The sequence below is a fragment of the Camelus ferus genome, chromosome 23, assembly GCF_009834535.1.
Source record: "Camelus ferus isolate YT-003-E chromosome 23, BCGSAC_Cfer_1.0, whole genome shotgun sequence".
NCBI classification, from domain to species: domain Eukaryota; kingdom Metazoa; phylum Chordata; class Mammalia; order Artiodactyla; family Camelidae; genus Camelus; species Camelus ferus.
Genome location: NC_045718.1, coordinates 24485885 through 24506667, shown reverse-complemented (window position 1 = coordinate 24506667; position 20783 = coordinate 24485885). Strand labels below are relative to the sequence as shown.

General features: G+C 37.6%; 1 protein-coding gene across 1 annotated transcript in view; it reads left to right on the top strand.

The window, feature by feature from the left end:
• HMCN1 (hemicentin 1) overlaps positions 1-20783 on the top strand; it is a 399750-nt gene that overhangs the window by 103828 nt on the left and 275139 nt on the right. The window contains 2 exon segments of the mRNA XM_006185542.3: positions 3882-4040; positions 4970-5092. Coding sequence (XP_006185604.2) covers positions 3882-4040; positions 4970-5092 — 282 coding nt within the window.

Below are 20783 nucleotides of genomic sequence, written 5' to 3'. Positions count from 1 at the left end.
TTGGGAAGAAGTTTTATTCCAAAGAACAACTTATGTATCAATATGTAATCAATATGATTATAATGTAACCTGTCTGCTAATGTGAAATTTAAGGCAGAATAATCATTTTTATTGTGAAGAATACACTGATTTCCACATTTCCACAGCAGGAAAAAATTAGGCTACACAAACTGCTCCTAAGGAGTGTGTAAGCTATGGGTTTCTAACATATGTGGGTCAAAATGTTTGCTTTTGACTTGGCATTACCCAGTTTTCTGGCTGCTTTGAGAGTTTGTTTGTTCTTCCATAAAAGTCCAAGAGTTCATTTTGGAGAGTCTGATAGGAAAGAGTTCAAGAAACAAAAGGAATGCCTTTCGTTTGCAACTGTATTTGTGACATTGTTGTGGAGTTAGAGCTGTGTCAGCTCATCTCACTCTTTCCTTTGGATATTAGCCAGTAGTAAGCATCATATATATAAGTTTCAGTGTTTCACAAAGGTGTTGTTTTTTCTTTTTTTCCAGGAGAATAAGGTGATTCCAACACTTAAGCAAATGTTGTTGGATATATTGGTTTTATTAATATTGGCTCGAAACTGTTCTATTTAGATTTACAGAATGAAAATATACTGAATTAAAGACTTAAGAGGTCCCAGTTTCAATACATGTTTTTTAGGGCTACATTCAAGTTTTAGGATGAGCCTGAAGTTATGGAGGGATCTCAATGAGATGAATTAATTAATTACATCAATATGTAGTCAATATTATTATAACATAATAACTTCCAAGGACTCTCGTGGTCTCTAGAATCTGCTTCTGGGTAATGTTTAGGGATGATCATCCCTGAGTCCTCTGAGAGTAAATCTGAATGCAAGTCAAGTGGCTCAGAGACTGTTCTTCATTCAGTAACTGGACATGGTTTCTCATTCTTACCATTCCTAGCATGTATCTCTGGATGCAAAGTTGACTGCAAATAAAAATTATTCCTGCCCAGCATACCAGCGTTACTAATGTGCCCAATAACTGTTTTCCACTTTCCTAACACGCAAATGCTCATTCAGGGGCATATGTTGCACACCAGAATCCCCCCAAATAACTATTATATGAAGGGAAAATATATTATTAAAGAATATAGCAAATTAGAGTAGATCTGAAGAGTGAGGAAGTACATCTGAATGGGAGCAAAGAGAATATTTTAATGAGGGGAAGGTATATTAGCTCAACCTTGGATGGAAAATAGTTCAATTTGGCAAATATTTACTCAGTGATTACTATCTGTTAGCAAATGATATGAACCAAGGACTCAAGGACTTGGCACACAGTCCCTACCATCAAAGAGCTTATGGAAGATGGGAGATTTTAGACATGTGTACATTGATGAGGAATGCTTGATGGTGGGAATGGAGCAGTAGAAAGAGTATTTGCTTGAAAGTGCTAAAGGAATGAACATGTGAAGCAAGGGGCGTATTTAAAGAACAGGAAAATAGACTCAGCACTTTATGAAGAAGGAGCAGAAGGAGATAGAAAGCTAGAAAGATAATTTGATTCAACACAGTATTTAGTGAAAGATTTTTAAGAATGTGATATAGACGACTCTTCAGGAAAACTAAAGTTTGGTGGTAGGAAGAGCAGAAGATTATAGATAGGAGGCTATACTTGTAATAAAATTAATAAGAAGAAAGGATTGTAGGAAGTCAAGAGGAAGCGAGGGGACAGATCCGTGATGTATGTGGAAGGAAGATGGTTTGAACACTGATTAGGTGACGGACGAGGGGAGGAGTCATAGATGACTCAGGTTTGAACTAAAGTGCCATTAACAAAAATAGGGACTTTGTGGTTGGGGGAGACCATAATGAGTTCCCATAGTCGATGTGTTGAATTGTAAATGCCTATTAAACATCTAGGATATCTAACAAGCAGTTGCAAAATGGAAAATTGGAATTTAGGAGATAGGTACAGTCTGTGGATACAAGTATACAGGTTTTTGAGAACGATATTATCTCTTAAACTAAATGCCATGAAAACGCACATAAGTAATAGAGGTTAGGAGATAATTACTGCAAAAGTAGAAGGGACTAACTCAGTAAGATTTCTGGGAGTCGATAGCTGTTATCTTCTCAAAAGTGAAGATCAGGTGACTACAGCATCCAGCCCCCTACCACTGAGAAAGTGATAGAATGTTTAATGGGTATCTCAATTTTAGAAGTAATTTATAATAGTTGGTGCTCTGTTCCAATACATTCAATAAGTGATATTTTAAAGGCTGTAAGTTTTCAGTGGGATCCAGTGCAAGAAAACATTCTTTAGGCGGTCCAGGCTAAAGTGGAAACAATCCTTATGCTTGGTTCTTATGACCCTGATTAAATCTGTGGTGCCTAAGACACCTGTATCAGAATCAGAGACTGTCTGGAGCCTCGGGAAAGCCCCAATAGGAGAATCAAATAGAATCTCCAGAGTTTAAAGATAAAACCTTATCCCTTTCATCAAGTAATGATTTCCTTCTTGAGAAAGTGCCCTTACTTACTGGGTTCTGCTCGACTGTGGATAGTGGAACGGCAAGGCCCCGCATCATCCCAAGCGGCCCTGCTTCCTGTCTGATTGTCTTTTCTAGACCATCATCTAGGATGAGATACTTTAGCTTGTTCATCTCTGTGTGCCTAATCTGTAGCATGGTGTTCAGCAGTTATTAATTACTCAAAACATATTGGTTGAAAGTCTATTTTCTTGGCCCTACAGTTATTGACATCTATGCTTAGGAAATAATTAAGACTTTTTTATATATATATAATTTATATTACAAATATGTTTATATTTGTAATAGATTTGTACTTATATATTTATAATAGAAGAAGATTCAAAAGAACATTAATGTTCAAAAGTAGAGAAATGCCTGACTAAGTTATGGGATGTAGACAGAATATTATGCAATTATTAAAACCTGTGATTTTGAGGAATGTTGATGACATGATAATATAAACAAGATGTAGCCCTAAATTTAATATATAAAACCATAAATACGGTATGCTCACAATTTTATCTATAAATTCATATGTGTTTGAAGGACATAAATATGAGGAGAATTCCTCTTGGGGTGAGGGCTGTTTTTGTTTAGGAAAATATGTTGAGCCTAATTGAGTAGAAAATAAAACCCAGAAGTCATGTGTCAGTAGGAAAAACGAAGCAGAGTGAAGAGAGTGGTAACAGGGGTGTTTTACATAAAGTGGTCATAGCACGCTTCCCTCCTGGGTCACATTTAAGCAGAAACTTGGAGTATATATAGGAGATAAACCAGTGTATTTGTTTGTTGGTGGGAATCATCCAGGAAAGAGGGAATGTTTGGTGATGGAGTAGAGAGAAGAGATGGGTTCAGGAGCCATGTCCTTGATTAGGCACAGGTAAGAGGTTCGCCTTCACTGTGAGTGCAAATGATTCCCTCACTGTGAAGGTGGAGCACGTGGCTACCATGTTGCTGTAGGCTAATAGGTATTGGAATGGGAGTTGATGAAAGTTTTTTCAGATTTCTTCTGTCTTCTCAGTACAATAGAAGCAAGGTCATCAAATCAGAGTGAGAAGGGATAAGAAAAGAAGGGATGTATGAAATAGGTATGATAATGAGAGTGAATCAATATGTAGTTAACTAAAAAGTATATAACGATTTCTATTATTTTGCATATTTTGGGTGAATTTTTAGTATACCCTTAAGTACAGGTTTGTCTGTCTCCACATCACTTTCTATCTTCTCCGTCTCCTTGTAACCAAAATGGTTAATCTAGTGGCAAACTGGCCGAAAGTAAAAGTGAAGGGAACTTGCTCGGTTCTAGAGCTCCTAAAGTAACCTGTTACACTGTAAGATACATCTTTTCTGCTAATGAAGTAATTGAATTTTTTCTCACTGCTCCTCAACAGGGTGGTGGCGATTGTCCAGAAATGAGTATTGGAGCTATAAAAATTGCCTTGGAAATTTCTCTTCCTGGTTCTTTCATCTATGTTTTCACTGATGCACGCTCCAAGGATTATCGGCTCGCTCACGAGGTGCTGCAGCTCATCCAACAGAAGCAGTCACAAGTGAGTAGGAATCTGCCCCCTCCCCCAGTTTCCCACCTGAGTGCAGCTGTGAGGAATGCAGCATGCGAGAGATTGCCTCCACTCTCTGACTGTACTGCGTGTGGCAAATGTCAATAATTACAACTATTGATCCATATGTGTATGTCATTTAATGTAAACATATTAGATGGATATGTGATACTTGTACATAGCAGAAGAATGCCTTTTTTAATACAAAGAAATGATGAGGGATTAAGATGCTTATTACCGTCTTACCTTTGTAAGTGACAAAAACATTGCCATTACCAACAAGGCTTGTGTTTCAAATATCACCTCCTACCTAGAATCTTGTTTGTGTCAGTTACTCATTGTACCAGTTAGTTATTGCCACATAACAAGCTGTTCTGACTCTCCATGACTTAAAACAACAATCATTTATCTCTCACATGTTTGCAGGATTCAGTTGTTCTAGCCTTGCTTGCTTATTTGTGTATCTGGGCATAGCTGGGGTTTGGCTTATCTAGGCTCATCTCTGGGGTGATTTGGCTCTGCCTCACAGATTTCTCAGCCTCTTTCTGAGACCTTTGGTTAGCGTAGGCATGTTTTCTCATGACCAAGGCAGAAACACTAGAGATAAGTCAAAACACACAAGGCCTCCTGAGTGTAGGGTTGGAGCCGGTAGAATGTCTCATTTGTCTTGTGCTACTGGCTAAAGCAAGTCACAAGTGCAAACTTTGATTCACAGATGACAGAATAAGCTTCACCTCTTTTGTAAGAGGAATTTCACAATCATCTGCAGATTGCATGGATATAGGGAGAAATATATATATGACTAGATTTTTATGTATCCAATTTGCCTTCTAATGTGTTAACATATAAGTGCTCAACAAATGTATATTGATTTCTGAAAACTCTTTAAACTGTCTTCTTTTTTTAAAAAAAAATCATAGGTGGTATTTGTGCTCACTGGAGATTGTGATGACAGGGACCATATTGGATATAAAGTCTATGAAGAAATTGCCTCTACGAGTTCTGGTCAAGTGTTCCATCTGGACAAAAAGCAAGTTAATGAGGTCAGTTTAATAAAGTGGGTCTACCTTATTACTAGCTACCTTACCAAAATCAGTCAGGCCAACCTAATTGTGACAGATTTGATTTCAAAAACAATTCAAATAAAAAGTTCTATTTTTTCCCCTAGGCCACTGGTCAGTAAAGGCATTAAACCAATGTGGAGAAGCATACCTTTATCTAGTGTTAATTTATAGGCTGTGTTATGCTATTCTGGTAAATTTTTAAAATTTAAGCATAAATTTATTTAAAATTCATTTAGAGGAACTTGAAGACTTTTGTAGTTCTGTTGTTTAATAAGGTCAGTTTGTGTTTCTGATGCACAGCTCTTGGGTAACTGGTACAGTGAAGCTTGGCTTTTACTTGGCTCATTTCACATGTGTTTACTGAAGTAGAACATGAAAAGGTGATTTATTAAGCAAAATTCTAATGAGGTTTGAGCTTGAGAGATAAAAGTAAAAAACTATCACTAAGTAACTAGATCCTTATCTAAAAGCTTTTATAGTAAAATCTATAACCTTCAGTACTAAGAAAATCTTGGTATTTCTAAAAATGTGTTCCAGATGTGTCTAGTTGTCATGATTCTTTCTCCTTTTTTTTTTTTAACCAAGTCTTGGCCTCACTTGGGATAATACAGTTTTGTTTATTGATTTATTTGGCTCCCCAGTTCAGTTTCAAGGAACATGCCAGTGCAAAGGTCAAGTTTTATGTGGGCATAATTCACATTTGATTGATGTGGTCATTTTATCTATATAATCCTTTTTTTTTTTTGTCATTATTGTAGTTAGTATTGTTTAAAATGTTCCTTAATGAACAATTTTTCAACTGCTTATTGAAGGATAACAAACATGATTAACATTATATGTATGTATATACATATATATCCACACATGCACACATACACATCTATATATAATATATATATATACACACACATAGATGTGTGTATGTGTGTATTTTTTCTTCTTTGTGATCTAATATATAGTAAATATTTCAGTTTCTGATGTGAGCTAAAAATATGGATTTCTCTTTGTGGCACAAGATTCTGTGTGTGTATATATATATTAGCATGGAGGGTATTGTGCTAAGTGAAGTAAGTCAGGCAGAGAAAAGACAAATACTGTGTGTTTTTACTTATATGTGGAATCTAAAAAAATAAGGCAAATTTAACAAAACAGGTACAGACTCACAGATACAGAGAACAAACTAGTGGTTACCGTGGGGGAGGGACAAAACAGGTAAAGGGGTTTAAAAGGTGCAAACTACTAGGTATAAAATAAGTTTCAAGAATATAATGTACAGCACAGGGAATATAATCAATATACAAGTTCTATTCATTTCATGATAGGCTCCTTTGTCTTGCATGAAATGGTTCAGCAGACTGCTTTTAACTAAAGAGTTCCTGTTACATCATGGTGGACCTAATAGGACATTGCAAATTCCTAGAATCAATAGTAAAATATTTTTATTAATACATAATACACAAACCTGGAAGATTGCTTTAGTCTAATGAGTTTTTTTTTTTTTTCTTGCAAGAAACAGCCTTAGTGTTATGGCTTGAGTCCATATTGCATCCACTGTAGCGATGCCCACAGGGTCTGACACTGCAGGGGGTGGGGGCAGCAGTTATTTGCATAAACATCTGCAGGAGAATGTGGGAGCCTGGGAAGAGCAGTTTGAAGAGTGCAAGAATCTCTCAGGAACTGGGGTTCTTGACCCATCCCATACACTGTTCTTGACCCTAATGACGGAAAGGCTGCTGTTTGGAGTTGTTTTTAACCTGGAATTGTGTAAGACCCTGGGGTGCAGTCAGTGTCATCAGCACAGAGTAGGGCTTAAGTGAGGAAAAGCTGTCTTGCATCAGTGAGGATACCACCTGCTGAGGGGGTTGTGAGGCTTTGGGGGACGTGACAGTGGTGTCCAGTGCAGACAGATAGGGTATTGGTGCCAGCAGACGATACCCTGCACAGTGGACAGGGTGGTTCCCAGCAGAAGGTACTAGAGAAGGGCCATGACCATGACCTAGAGCAGTTGCTTGAACCTGCTGCGAGCAGTCAGGCATAACCTAGAGATTCTCAAAACAAACTGGGTGAACTTTTAGGAGGAACCACAGGACTTTATTAGGAGTTAGGCCCCAGAATTAGAACATAACATATCATTTCCCATAAATGTAATTCTATTTTTACTCATATGCCCAGGGAAAATTGACTTATACAGAACTAAGAACACTGTTGTCCTAAGTGGAGAATATAAACCCTACAGAGGTGTAGGCTTACTTACTAAACATATGTTGTGATGCATAGTTTTTGTAGTCCTAATGATCCTGATGGTTACCAAAATAATTTATAGGAACAAGTTTCTAAAAAATTGGTGTAAATTGCTGAAACTTTTATAGATACAGATATATAACAGAAATTTAACCCACTGGTATTTGTTAATAGCGTTTTTCTCCCGGATCATTAACTGATATTCTGATCTTTAAGTTTAGCTAGGCAGAATAGGACTAGAGAAAAGCATTGAGAAAATAGTCCATTTTTATAAACTGCAGTTTGATGCCAACAGGAATGGACCTGAGTTCATATGTCAGCCATAGCAATTCCAGTCCTCTTTCCAGTTGGTTCAGGAAGGGTCATCTCATCTACTCTGTGCCACTGAGACTCAAGGGGAATTTAGCGAAGGGTGTCTTGGAAAAGTTCTCTTTTTCTGGATATTGTTCTGCGTGGATGAGAATCCCAGATCTGGTGTAGACATCTTCATACAGTCTGAGGATGAAACAAGTAAAAGGGGGGGCAGAGAGCTAAGAAAATCCAGAGCCTTTGTATTAAGTCAACACTCAGACCCATCCTACCTCCAAGCCCCAGAGATAGGGGAGAGATCTTTTTGCTTCAGCTATTTAGAATTGAGTATTAAGTTACCTAAAGATAAATGCACTCTAAAAGATAAGAATTCTGTATTTCTTTGTGACATGGTCTCTGTAAGTCCCACTTTCCTTGTTTGTAAAATGGCGATAATAGAATTACACATTTCAGGAAATTGTTATTAAATAAGATAATGCATGTAAAGTGACTCACACAAGGTCTAGTACAGGGTAAGTGCCCAATAAATGTGAACTGGTATTGTTACCATCCTCATCATGTTGTTGTTTTGCTTTCAAAGGGGAGAAATTGTGCCACTGTGTTTGTTAGAAACCAGATGGCTAGTCGTCATTGCTGGGAAATAAATCTGAGTGGGAGAGTCTGGAAAGAGGCTAGAGAGATCGTTCTTCTTTGATGTGTGTGAAAGAAGAGATTCTGCAGGGGTTACTGGAATTGTATAAAACCACTGTGTTCCTTAAAGAAAGCCATCAAGGTAAAAGATTGTATTAACAAAGAGCAATGACAGTGTTAAAACTGGCTTTGCAAAATTTTTAGCATGTAATTTAACCATTTCTCTTTTCTCATTGTTCCAAATTCTCCTATTGTATAAACATTATAAGCTATAGGGAAAAAGTAGATGCTATAATGATATCTGCACATTTACTAGGTCATTTAATAGATATAAGAGGTGCAGTGAAGCCATGCATGTACTGAGTCCTTTCATGTTAATTAGCAATTTTTCATGTACTATTTCTAAAGGAAACTGTAGAATACTATGCTTTACCCTCTTAATCCAGTTCATAAATTTCCTAACCCAGTGAGGCCCATTTTATATCAACTCTCTCTTAAGATAACTTGAAGTTTTTTTCTTTCTTCCTGTATGTTTTTTTTTTTTTTAAAGAAAATCTAGGTGTCTTTCATCTTTATTTAACATAAAGGAGAAACCAAAATGAAGAAAGTATTTGGCTTAGCATGAGGGGCCTGTAAATCATTGTATGGTATTACATTTTGGAACTACAAGTTAAGACACATCTCAAGGGATGTACTTAGACAATTCACCTTTGAAGATGGAAGAGAAACTAAAAGCTCGTACTCTTTCATTTCTTTGTAAACTGGGTGATTAACAGTGGATCTAATTAATGCTTCCTTTGGTTTAAGAAAAGTCCAGGTTTGGAATCTCAGAGTTGCCCACAGATGTTATATTCTTGTGTCAAAGAACTTAACACAGAAGATCCATTATTAAATGGATAATTCACTTGTCCTGAGTTTTCCTATCCTTTCTCTCCGCCTCTCCCAATTCATGTCTTCAAACATCTCCCCTCCCAGCCCCTCCCCAAAACCTACACCTGGACATCACAGACCTGTGGATTGTTTTTATTCCTCACTTCTAAGTAATTCTGGATAGCTGGCTATGTTATATCAGATGGAAGTTTTATTAAACAAGGTAATAATTGTCAAGTAACTTAGATTTTTTGAAGGAGGATAAATGATATTTTCAAGTCCCATAAGAATTTATGTTAATGACTGTCCTGTCACATAAGTTGCAGGTCTTTGGTGTAGGATGTTTTAATTACAGTGTTCCTTTTTAATACCCAGTGCTTTCCCCTGGGGTGGCTCCCTGTGCTGCTGTTTGATGTGGATGTACTCTTCTTCTCAACCCTCGTCTTCTGTTAGGCATGGAAGTCTCCCACCACTCTTTCCTTTCTTTGGTGATTGCCCTGTGATTAAGAAAATAATACCAAATCAGAATGATTGAGTATTTACTATGGGCCATTCAATGAGAGTTGAATTTTATTTCACTTCATTTCATTTTATTTGACATCATCCTTACCACAGCCTATAAGGAAGGCACCATGATCATCCCCTCCGATTCACAGAGGAGGGAAATGAAGCAGAGGGAGGCAAAGCACCTTGCTCACGGCTCAGCTGCTGCTAGCTCAGTGTTGGAACACGGGAGACATATGCGTTCTTTCTCCTGAGACTGCACTCTTAGCCACTGTGAGTCCCTGCCTCTGGTTTCCTCTTTTATTTTCATCAGAGGATGCAGTTTTAACAGTAAAGTGACACTCTGAGATTCCATCATTTGTCCAGCAGATGATTGGAGTACTTGATGCTAGACAAATTCCTGTGCTAAACACTGGGAAAGCAAGGACTAACAAGGCACTGTCCTGGTTTTCAAGAAGCTTAGAGGAGGAGAGGAGCTGAAGTTACACTGCAGGGTGATAACAGCTGTTGAAGGCCACTCCAGCTCCTCAGTCAGCCAGGGACTTCAGTCAGGAAGGACCATGGGTCTCACTGAAGACCAGGGCACACGCTTTGTTCCTCAGGCTTGTAACTGTTGCCTTGGCTGATGAGAGTGAACAGTGGGCATCTAATGCTGGACCCTCTGGGCTTGAATCTCAGCTCCACCATGTACCAGATTCATAACCTTGAGTTAGTTATTTACCTCTCTGTGCTTCAGTTTCTTCACTGATAAGATAGGATATATAATGATACCAACCACATACAGTTAAGCAAATAGGGAGATTTCAGTAGCATCCAGCACATAATAAGCCTTTAGAAAAAAAAATTATCTGTTTGTTTTCCAATATTTTTTTTCAAGTAGCAAAACTGCAAACCCCATTCCCCTCTGTCCTTTCTGTCTCTTAACAATAGACTTGGGCATCTGATTTACATTTACTACTCTCTAAAAGCAGAGAGTAAGGGGCTGGAAAGGCACTGAAATGCTTTCTACTTTTCTTTGAATAAGCAGCAGGGTGGTAAAAGTCCAGGACATTAGGAATTTCAGTTTTAGAACAGCCGTCCCTCCTCAGCAAGACTGTTTCAACCGCTGCTAAAGTCAACATGCTCTTATTACCAATTTTCTTACAACAGCAAGGAAATAGGGGAGGTCATCCCAGAATTTTTATTCTAAGAATGATTAAAAAATGATGTCATCTGTTACAGAAGCAGGGTATCAGTAATCATCTGGGCAGAAAACAGATGGCTCACTCAACAGGGGCAAAAGAGAGTTTAATAAATAACAGATTACCAAGGTGTGGGCAGGGCTAAGCGCAACCAGCAGGGAATAGAGAAGCACCAAGTGTCCACCAACAATGGAGGAGAGAGCTTGGAGCAACACCTAGGGAGATCAAAGCTGGGGGCTCATCAAAAGCTGTGGCCTCTGACACGCAAACAGCAGCCTTGGAAGGATGGAGCCAGGGAAATAAATACCCAGCTCCTCTCTATGCCTTTCATTTCCTGGTACCTTTTATTTCTCCCAGTCTAACTAGAAGCCGGGAGACCAAGGAGCCCTAGTGAAGCAATCCACAACACAGAGCCTTGTGGAGAAGTAGAGAGTGGATCTGGAGGGACACAGTGAAAATACCCAGCACAAACAGTACTGTGCAGTAGTTAAGACTCCAGGCTCAGGGACCATGGCTCGTGGCTCAGCCACATGACCTTAGATAAGTTACATGGTTTTTCTTTCTCAGTTTCCTCATCTGAAAATGGGGAGAATGATAGTACCTGCCTCATGAGGTGGTTGTATTTAGAACATATCAGTGAATTTCAACTAGTGTTATTTTTACTTAGTGATACATGTTAATCAAAATATTACAGCAACATTTTTACGGTTTTTCCTAGAGCAAAGAAATATATATTTAGTGTCTGTGATGAGATGGCCAAAGGCAGCCTGCTCTGGGGGGGCTCTAGAACCAGGCAGATCTGGGTTTGAATGACTTCTCTGTCTTTTAGCTAGTTGGACAACTTTATGTGACTTTAATATAAACTTCTCTGAGACTGTTTCTTCATGTGAAAACAAGTATACTGATTAACTCACAGGATTGCTGTGATGCTTAAATAAAATTAGGAATACATAGAATAGGCTGAATAGAGTCCCAGGAGAATGGAAATCACCAAGCCTGGAGGTCCTTGGGGCAGGAATGGCTCCTTTGCCAAAGAGAGAGCCTGTGGTTTGGCTTTGATTGTGGGTCCTAAGGATGCCCTTAGGCTGTGGAGGGCTCTGGCGAGGGGTACTTTGGTGAGCCCCACCTTTACAAATAAATACCTAAGAGAGAACGGACTCAGAACTACTGAAGACTTTGTGAGATTCTCAAACTTCTCCTATGTCCCTGTGTTTGTCATTTTTCTTATTTTCACATCATAAAAACAAAACCATTAAAAGGGAAAGGGTTTTACTGCTTATTTTGGGAATAATAATAACAGTTATAATCATAATAATATAGGTCACCCTTTTGGGGTGCTTATTATATTCCAGACACTATGCCGAGTGCATTCCTTTCATCCTCACAGGCTTGTGGGCAACAGGTAATTTTTTAAACAATAAATTATGTCTTTTTTTGTTGTTGTTCTTTTCCCTAAACAAATGGAACCATGACAGTCACACAACTTCATTTAACCATATTAGTCACTTATAAAACACTAATACTAAGCATGGTGAACACTCTACAGGAAGCCTGGAGGAGAAAAAATCCCACTCCCCTGAGAGTCTTCCTGGAGTCAGCACGTGTCGTTGCAAGTACTGAGAGGAGAGGACAGTAGGCAGAGTACCTGGGTTCCCTGCAGGGAAGACAAGGGCTGATTTGGGCGGAAGAAGCATCCTGGAGCTGAGCAAAGACAGTTTGATGGCCTTCTTCCGGAGGAAGACAGAGCAGATCCTCTTTGCTCTCCGTAACATGAACTCAGATTCTAAGATAAAGAAAACATCTTTATTTTTTCCACTAAGGAGTTTCCAATGGGAAGGGGAGAGTTGAACTCACCAGGTGTTTCAGAGAAAGTAACTAAAACCCAGGAAAATGAAATGACAATCTTGCAACTCATCGGTGAAAAGTACCAACAGCTTGGCCTCATCCATCAGAGATTACTGGATATATTTCTCTTGCTAGTTTTATACTCTTTTTCACTGAGGTCTGTATGAATATTAGAAAAACTGTGAACTTGGCTGGAGTATGAATTCAGCACAGCCCCGTCCTGCAATTTTGGCTAAAGGCTACTTGTGACTAGAATTCTGACCAAGAACTGGCTGCCTGTGGGCTTGGTGATTAGACTCTGAAACCCAAGGTTTTGAACAGTTAGTGCTCTGATATGAGGTACTGCCATTTTGTTTCCCTCCGGTTCTGAGTTTCACTCCGGACTTTATTTCAAAAGCATAACCTCATTGCTGACCTTGAAAATAGGTAGAAACGGGTGTTTCCTCTGAAATTTGAAAATGTATCAGAGACAACTGTAACATTCTAGAAAGCTACAGGAAATGTGTGAAAACAGTGCATACATGTTTCCACTTGTCCCTTCTTTGCATTCTCCTAATTAAACTTTGAAAATGAAGTGGAGAGCTCGGTGCACATACTTTAAAATAATACGGATGTCTCTACATCCACACGCCAAAGAAGGAATACTTAGCTTAGTTCCAGTGGAGTGCTTTCTCCCTCTTTATTATGCTCAGATTGACCTGTTATCCTTATGAGGGTGTGCTGAGAACTCGGGTGCTCCTATGGCTACCTTATGTCTCCAAGCCACCTGGGAGTGCTTTATAGGTCACCAGTATAGTTAAATGAAGCCGTGTACTTTATGGTTCCATTCGTTTAGAAAAAAACAAAACATCCTTAACTTATTGTTTAAAAAACTATTTATTGCTCATAAGCCTCTGTGAATGTGAACAGTTTTTCAAAATGACAGTTTAAAGTGTACATAGTACATAATATTCACTGAAGGTGGGGAAGAAAGATAACTGTTCTCAACAGAATCTCATTTAGGCAAAATATACCAAGAGTCAAGCAGAGCCCTTCTGCAGTGTGAAATAGTGGGGAATAGGATTGCTTAAAAGGATGAGCTCTGTTAAAAATGGGAATTCCATCTTCCATTTCATGATTTCATGTATGTGTTAGCTCTGGGAACTGTTTGAAGCATGAGGTACAAACTGTGGCAGCGTATTCTCTGAAGGCAGAGGGAGTTATACCCACAAAACAACACCAACTGCCTGTGGTGTGTAAGGTTTAATATGAGGGTGTTCCAAACACAGTCATGATATTTGACCCCTGGTATTACTTGTCTGTAAAACTCGGAAAACACAATGGATACCATTCACTAAAGCCTCTTTCTAAAATACCAGGAACAAATAGAAGGGAGGAAAAAAAAGCTTATATAAGTGTCTGAGAAAATACTTCTTAAAGGGGAAAAAAAAGATGTTATTTGAGGGCAAATGTTAGCCAGTAGGTTACATGCATTCAGCAAGAACCAAAGTAAGTAGAAAAAGAAATCTCTTTACTTAGCTGACTCTGTTTTGATTAGAAGCTGAAATAAAATACTGATTTTGACTATGAGATGTCAGCTTTAACTGAATCCATCAGTTACTTGCATAGCTGACTCTGAGTTTGTAAGAGTCTTAACTATCAAAACGTTGTAGAGTCAGTCTCAAAGTCTTTGAAAAACTCATTCAAATCTGTACTGACTTCAAAGATACCTGTTTTCTCCATCTAGAATGCCTGGTTTTTATTTTTACTGGCATTGTATTGGAAACTAAAGATTTAAGTTGGGAGACAAATGTCCCAAATGCTTGGTGCTTAGAACCAACTAATTAGCCACTGAAGTCACTGACCATGATGTCTTGAAGAGTTCCTTTTGGGAACCACAAAGGAACACAAGAAAACATGAAGAAAATCTGCAATGTTGAGCAAATAAAATTCTCTTGAGCTATTTTCACAAAACCTCAACAATTTGGATGTTTTCTTTCATATTTTATCTATTTAGATTTTAAAGGTTCCTTTTAAAGCTTTTTTGTTTACAGAAAGCATATATTTGTGGTCAAATAATAGGCATGCACTCTTTGTGTGCACACACACACATCAGATTATATCTGATCTTACAATAATTCAGAAAGAACAAGAGAACTAACATATTTAAGAGGACCTGTTGTTTAAAAAAATACTGTTTGTATTTTGTAAAAATTTTATCATTGACCAAACAGTAAGGATGTATTGTATAGCACAGGGAACTATATTTAATACCTAGTAATAACCTGTAGTGGAAAAGAATCTGAAAAATGTAATTGAATCACTTTGCTATATACCTGAAACTAACACAGTATTGTAAATCAGCTATAGTTTAATTTAAAAATAGCATAAAAAAAGAGAAAGCCATTACATGTTAATCATCCAATCTAGGAGTTATATCAAAGATATATATGGCAAGAATTCTTTTGTGACAATCAGTTGAGGTCATGGTATCCAAATTATTTTGAAAAGGACCTAATTTTGAATCTTGGGAAGAATTTTGGAATCTGTCTCTTCTTTCCTGAAAGGCTTCTGAATGTCTAGGCCAGAGAGATGGCTCACCAAGAAACTTGTGTGCCCAGGTTAACAAAGGTCAGTCTTTTGTTTACCATAGAAGGCAGGGGGTGGTGCAATTAAAATGGTCTGGTTTCTACACTTTTTTCCAAATCAAGAAGTGCCTACTGCTAGTATTTTCCTTTAATAATGATAAGTAAATAATCTGACCCAAGGTGATTGATTGGCTATTGTTAATCTCTAGACATAGAAGAACTTCTATAATTTTCTAATTTTCTTTTCTTAATTACCTATCCAGGAATCCTATTATGTAATTATTATTCATATGAAAGAAAACATAACTTCTGTACTAAACACAGGAGATAAATATTACCTTAAAGTTGCAAGAAAAGGCTTGGTTAATACCTTTGGCAGAAATAATTGTTACTAGTTAAAAGTAGCTTAATACATTTGGAGAAAACATTTTTTTTTGAAAAGCTGTTTAAGGGTCTTAATATACAAAGAATGAAAAACTCACAGCTTTATTTCTAGTATTTCTGTATGATAAAGAACCAGGAGATAACTTTGAAAACAGTAGGCTTATCTAGTGAAGTGGTAAGCAGTTCCATGAGATACTAGGTTGCAAATGCTATGTAAATACCAAATATATATCATGATTTATCCTTATTGACAGTTGGTTCAACATAAAGTAGAAACGGTCATCAGGAACAGTGTATAATTTGGGCTTCTTATTCTGCAGTCGCAAAGAGGATATGAGAAAGTTAAGAGTCAAAGCAAGGAAAGTTTTATATAAGAAATTTCCTTATTATGTAGGGTAAATAAATGGAAACAGAATCCATGCTTCATGTATTTTCCAGGTTTCTTTGTGCATTCCGGGAATGAACCAACGGTGATAAGGTTATAAAAGCAAAATCTTTGGAGAGATGATGTGAGCTACTTTTGAGAGCTCCCTTGTAACGTTTTGGTCATGATTTGGCTCTGTGACAAAACCTACAAATAGCTTTTCTCGTTTTTGCTAAAGGCCCCCAAAGAAAAATGTACTTGAAGGTCATTTACTGTGCAATTTAAATAGCTTTGGTGTGAGTGAATGAATAAAGAGAAAGGAAAAAAATATATCAAAATTCTTAACTAAAATTTAAAATAGGCACAAGTAATTTATTTACTTTAGAAATATCATTGTTGGGTCATTGTATCACCTTTTACAGTTATGAACTTAGGAAAAAAGGACACATGGTCTGATTAAACCGTTTAATGGCTTAATCTTATGAATCTTATGAATGAATGACTCTTTAATATTATGAATCTTAATATCTTCTGAGAATAGGAAGAAAGTCTTTGGAGTTAGTGAACTTGTTTGTGAAAATCTGTCCATTGTTTATTCAAATAAGGTTTATTAAATTAATACATTAGATCAATAATTTGGTAATGAATTTTAAAATTTAAATAACAATAAAAACAAATACTTAAAATTATTGTTACTTCAAGTGATTTTTATTAAAATTGTATATCTGATAGGATTGCAGTTTTAAAAATACGTTAATTCATTTACATATACTGCATATGTCTAAAAAACTGGAAAGATCATATTCAAATATGTTGATGGCAAGCACTGGACAGGTAGTTTTAATATTTTCTTTTATGTACTTTCTTGATTTCTAAAATAATGAGTATGTATTGTTTTTTAAAATAAACAGTGAAGGCATTTTCACTAAAGAAGATTTCAAACACACTCCACATGCTTACAAACCAGGTTTATAAGCATGTGAGCTATGAGGATACAAGGTTGGGTCACATGTAGATCTGATGTCTCCAGATGCCAGGTTGTGGAATCTAGGAGGAGAGCAAGACTCGCTTATCCAAAAGCAAAATTAAGAACCAAACTCCACCTTCTAAGTTTTGCTTCTTCCTCAAGTACAGACCTTTCCTCTTCAACAAACTTCTTGAGTGGTAATTACTTTGTCCCCGCTCATATCTGTCTGTTCTGTCATCTTACCTTTCACTCTCTCCACCCTGTTAGAACCGTTCTCTTCATGTAGTCCAATGACTGTTGCCTCAGTCCTCATTCTTCTTTGTAAAATGTGACACTGTTGACCACTTTTGCTTTTTTGAATCCCTCTTGCCCTGAGCATCCACGATAGGATGTTCTCCCCCAGTAGATCTCCATCCCTTCTCTGCCTCCTTTGCTGGTGCTTCTTCCTCCTCTTATTCTCAGTGTCTGTGTTTCTGAACCTTGGCTGGCCTCTAAATACACTTTCTCTTGATATTATAATTCAATCTTTACTTCCTTTCTCTGTATGACCCTTTCCCTTAATTTATTTAGATCTCTACATAAATGTCTCTTTCTTCTGATAATATTATTTAAAATAGCACTCCTCATTTTCTGTTCTATCTCCCATGTTCCTTCTCCATTTCTTACAGCATTTCTCTCTGCCCAGTATTGTATTACGTATCCATTGTTTATGCCTAAAATAGTTTTGACTCATAGTGTATGCTCAGTTAATAGTTATTAAACAAATGCTTTGAATGAATGCGTATCACCAACTTTTCTTTTACTCTGTGCAGATGATGTCCACATCTCCAGCCCTGACTGCTTCCTCAGCTCTCGTCCTGTATTCCAACTGCCCTTTGGTCATCTTAACCTGACTACACTGCCCATGGCTCTAAGTTAGATTCTCCCAGTTAGACATGTCCATTTTTAGAGCTCACCTGTACTCTTGAGGTTACCACCCTTTTTGTAGTCATCCCAGCCCAAATGGACTGAGTCAGCCTTGACATCTTCCTTTGCTGTTCACATTCAGATAGTTGTTAAAATGATTTCCATTCTACTTTTATGGTAGCTTTCCCAGTCAGCCCACCCTTCCCCCACTTTATGTCTCATTTAGTCTGTAGTGATAGGACATTTTTGCTTGTCTCTCCACCATTCTCTCATTTATTTACGTCTTCACTCTTTGCCTTATTCACTTCACTCATTTATTCATTCAACAAACCTGATTAAGGCCTGCCTATTACATGGTAGGCTTTCAGGATTTGCTATTAAGCAAAAGTAGATGCAGTGTGTGTTCTTATGGTGCAAAATGGTTTTAGAGAGATTTACTTGGTAAAAGACTGGAGGATTTGGAGATTGTGGTGAGGAAGTAAGATGTCTGGAGCAGCTCTAGGTGACAGCAAGTCCCATGATGTGGCTGTGGGAGTTTGTGGCTGAAAATGAAGTGTTGATGGGGGCACAGGAGTTGAAGAGGTCAAGATATTTGAGATGTCAGCAGCCGATAGATTGTGTGGATGTGGAAATCACTGTGGTGTTGAGACTTGGGATGGAAAGACAGGGGGCCAGGTGCTGAAGTCTGCAGTAAATCAGGAATAGCAGCAACACAGCAGTAAAGGTGGATTGATACAGGCTTCACAGGAACAGGACTTTATTCAGGATGGGGCAGGCAATAGTGAGGAAGGAGAAAGCTGCCCCAAGTCCAGTCTCTAAGATGTATGGGGTACAGGAGAACGAGCAGCCTTCATTAAAGAAGGTTGTTAGAGAAGAGAGGCATAGGTGAGAGGCATATTTCCCCTGAGGTTAGGAAATTCTTTGAAATTTTTGTTGAAGACTAGGAGTAAAGGGAGTCCATCAATGGAATGGAGATTTTAGAAATTGCAGTAATGACTTTGGGTTTGAAGAATCACTGAAAAGTTAGGTTAATGGAGAGAAAGCATGGAACAGAATGAAGATGAAAGTACAAAAAAAGATTGATAATTGAACGGACTTCCATACTGGAAGATGACCACGTTTAATGTAGAGTGAGCCATGTGGGTTCAGTTATAATATACTTTTTTTTTTAACTGAAGTATAGTTGATGTACAGTATTATGCAGGTGTACAGTATAGTGATTCACAATTTTTAGACATTGTGCTCCATTTATAGTTATTATTATAAAATGTTGGCTATGTTCCCTGTGTTGTACAATATAGCCTTATAGCTTATTTTATATGTATTAGTTTGTACCTTTTAATCCACTAGCCCTGTATTGCCCCTTCCCCTTCCCTCTTTCCAATGGTGACCACTGGTTCTCTGTATCTGTGAGTCTGCTTCTTTTTTGTTATGCTCACTAGTTTATTGATTTTTTAGATTCCACATGTAAGTGATATCATACAGTATGTCTTTCTCTGACTTATTTCACTTAGCATAATACCCTCCAAGTCCATTCATGTTGCTGCAAGTGGCAAAATTTCATTCATTTGTATGGCTGAGTGATATTCCAGTGTATGTGGGTGAGTGTGTGTATTCTGTATCTTTAGCCATTCATCTGCTGATAGACACTTAGGTTTGCTTCCATATCTTGGCAACTGTAAGTTATGCTGCTCTGAACACGGGGGTGCATGTATCCTTTCAAGCTAGTGTTTTTGTTCGTTTTGGATATATACCCACGAGTGGAATTGCTGGCGTATATGGTCGGTCTACTTTTAGTTTTTTGAGAAACCTCCATCCTGTTTTCCACCGTGGCTGCACCAATTTACATTCCCACCAACACTGTACAGGGGTTCCCTTTTCTCCAAATCCTCCCCAAGACTTGTTATTTGTGGTCTTTTTGATAATAGCCATTCTGACAAGTATTGATAACTGTGAGGTGGTATCTCGTTATTTTAACTTGCACTTCTCTGATTAGTAATGTTGAGCATCTTAACATGTGCCTGTTGGCCATCTACATTTCCTCTTTGGAAAAATGTCTAGTCAGGCCTTTGCCCATTTTTTAATCAGGTTATTGTGTTTTTTGGTACTGAATTGTGTGAGCTGTTTGCAAATGTTGGATGTTAACCCTTCATCAGTCATATTTTTGCATATATTTTTTCCCATTCAGTGGGTTGTCTTTTTATTTTGTTGATGGTTTCCTTTGCTGCACAAAAGCTTTTAAGTTTAATTAGGTCTCATTTGTTTATTTTTGCTTTTATTTCCTTTGCTTTAGGAGACAGATCCAAAGAAGTATTGCTACAATTTATGTCAGAGTATTCTGTCTCTATTTTCCTCTAGGAGTTTTATTTTTCTGGTCTTACATTTAGGTCTTTAATCCATTTTGAGTTTATTTTTGTATATGGTGTTAAAAAATGTTCAAATTTTTATTATTTTACATGTAGCTGTCCAGTTTTCCCAGCACTACTTATTGAAGAGACTATCTTTTTTTTTTTAATTGAGTGTGCTTGCTTCCTTTGTCATGTATTAATCAACCATAAATGTGTGGGTTTATTTCTGGGCTCTCTGTTCTCTTCCACTGATCTGTTTGTCTGTCTTTGTGGCAGTAACATACTGTTTTGATTACATAATGTACTTTTAGTTTTTCTGATATGCTTTGTTTTCTCATCTGAGATTTCAGGTCGATTGTTCTTTCTTCCCAGAAAACTTTCCAGACTTTACCAGTAACCAACTATCAACCCCTCATTCTCATTTGCCTGGCTGATTCCCATTCATCCTTCAGTCTCATGTTAGAAGTGATTTCCCTCAGTGGCCCTCCTTGAATCCCCGTATTTGGGCAAGCTGTCTGTCCTCTGTCCCTCTCTCATTGTATCATCATGTTGTG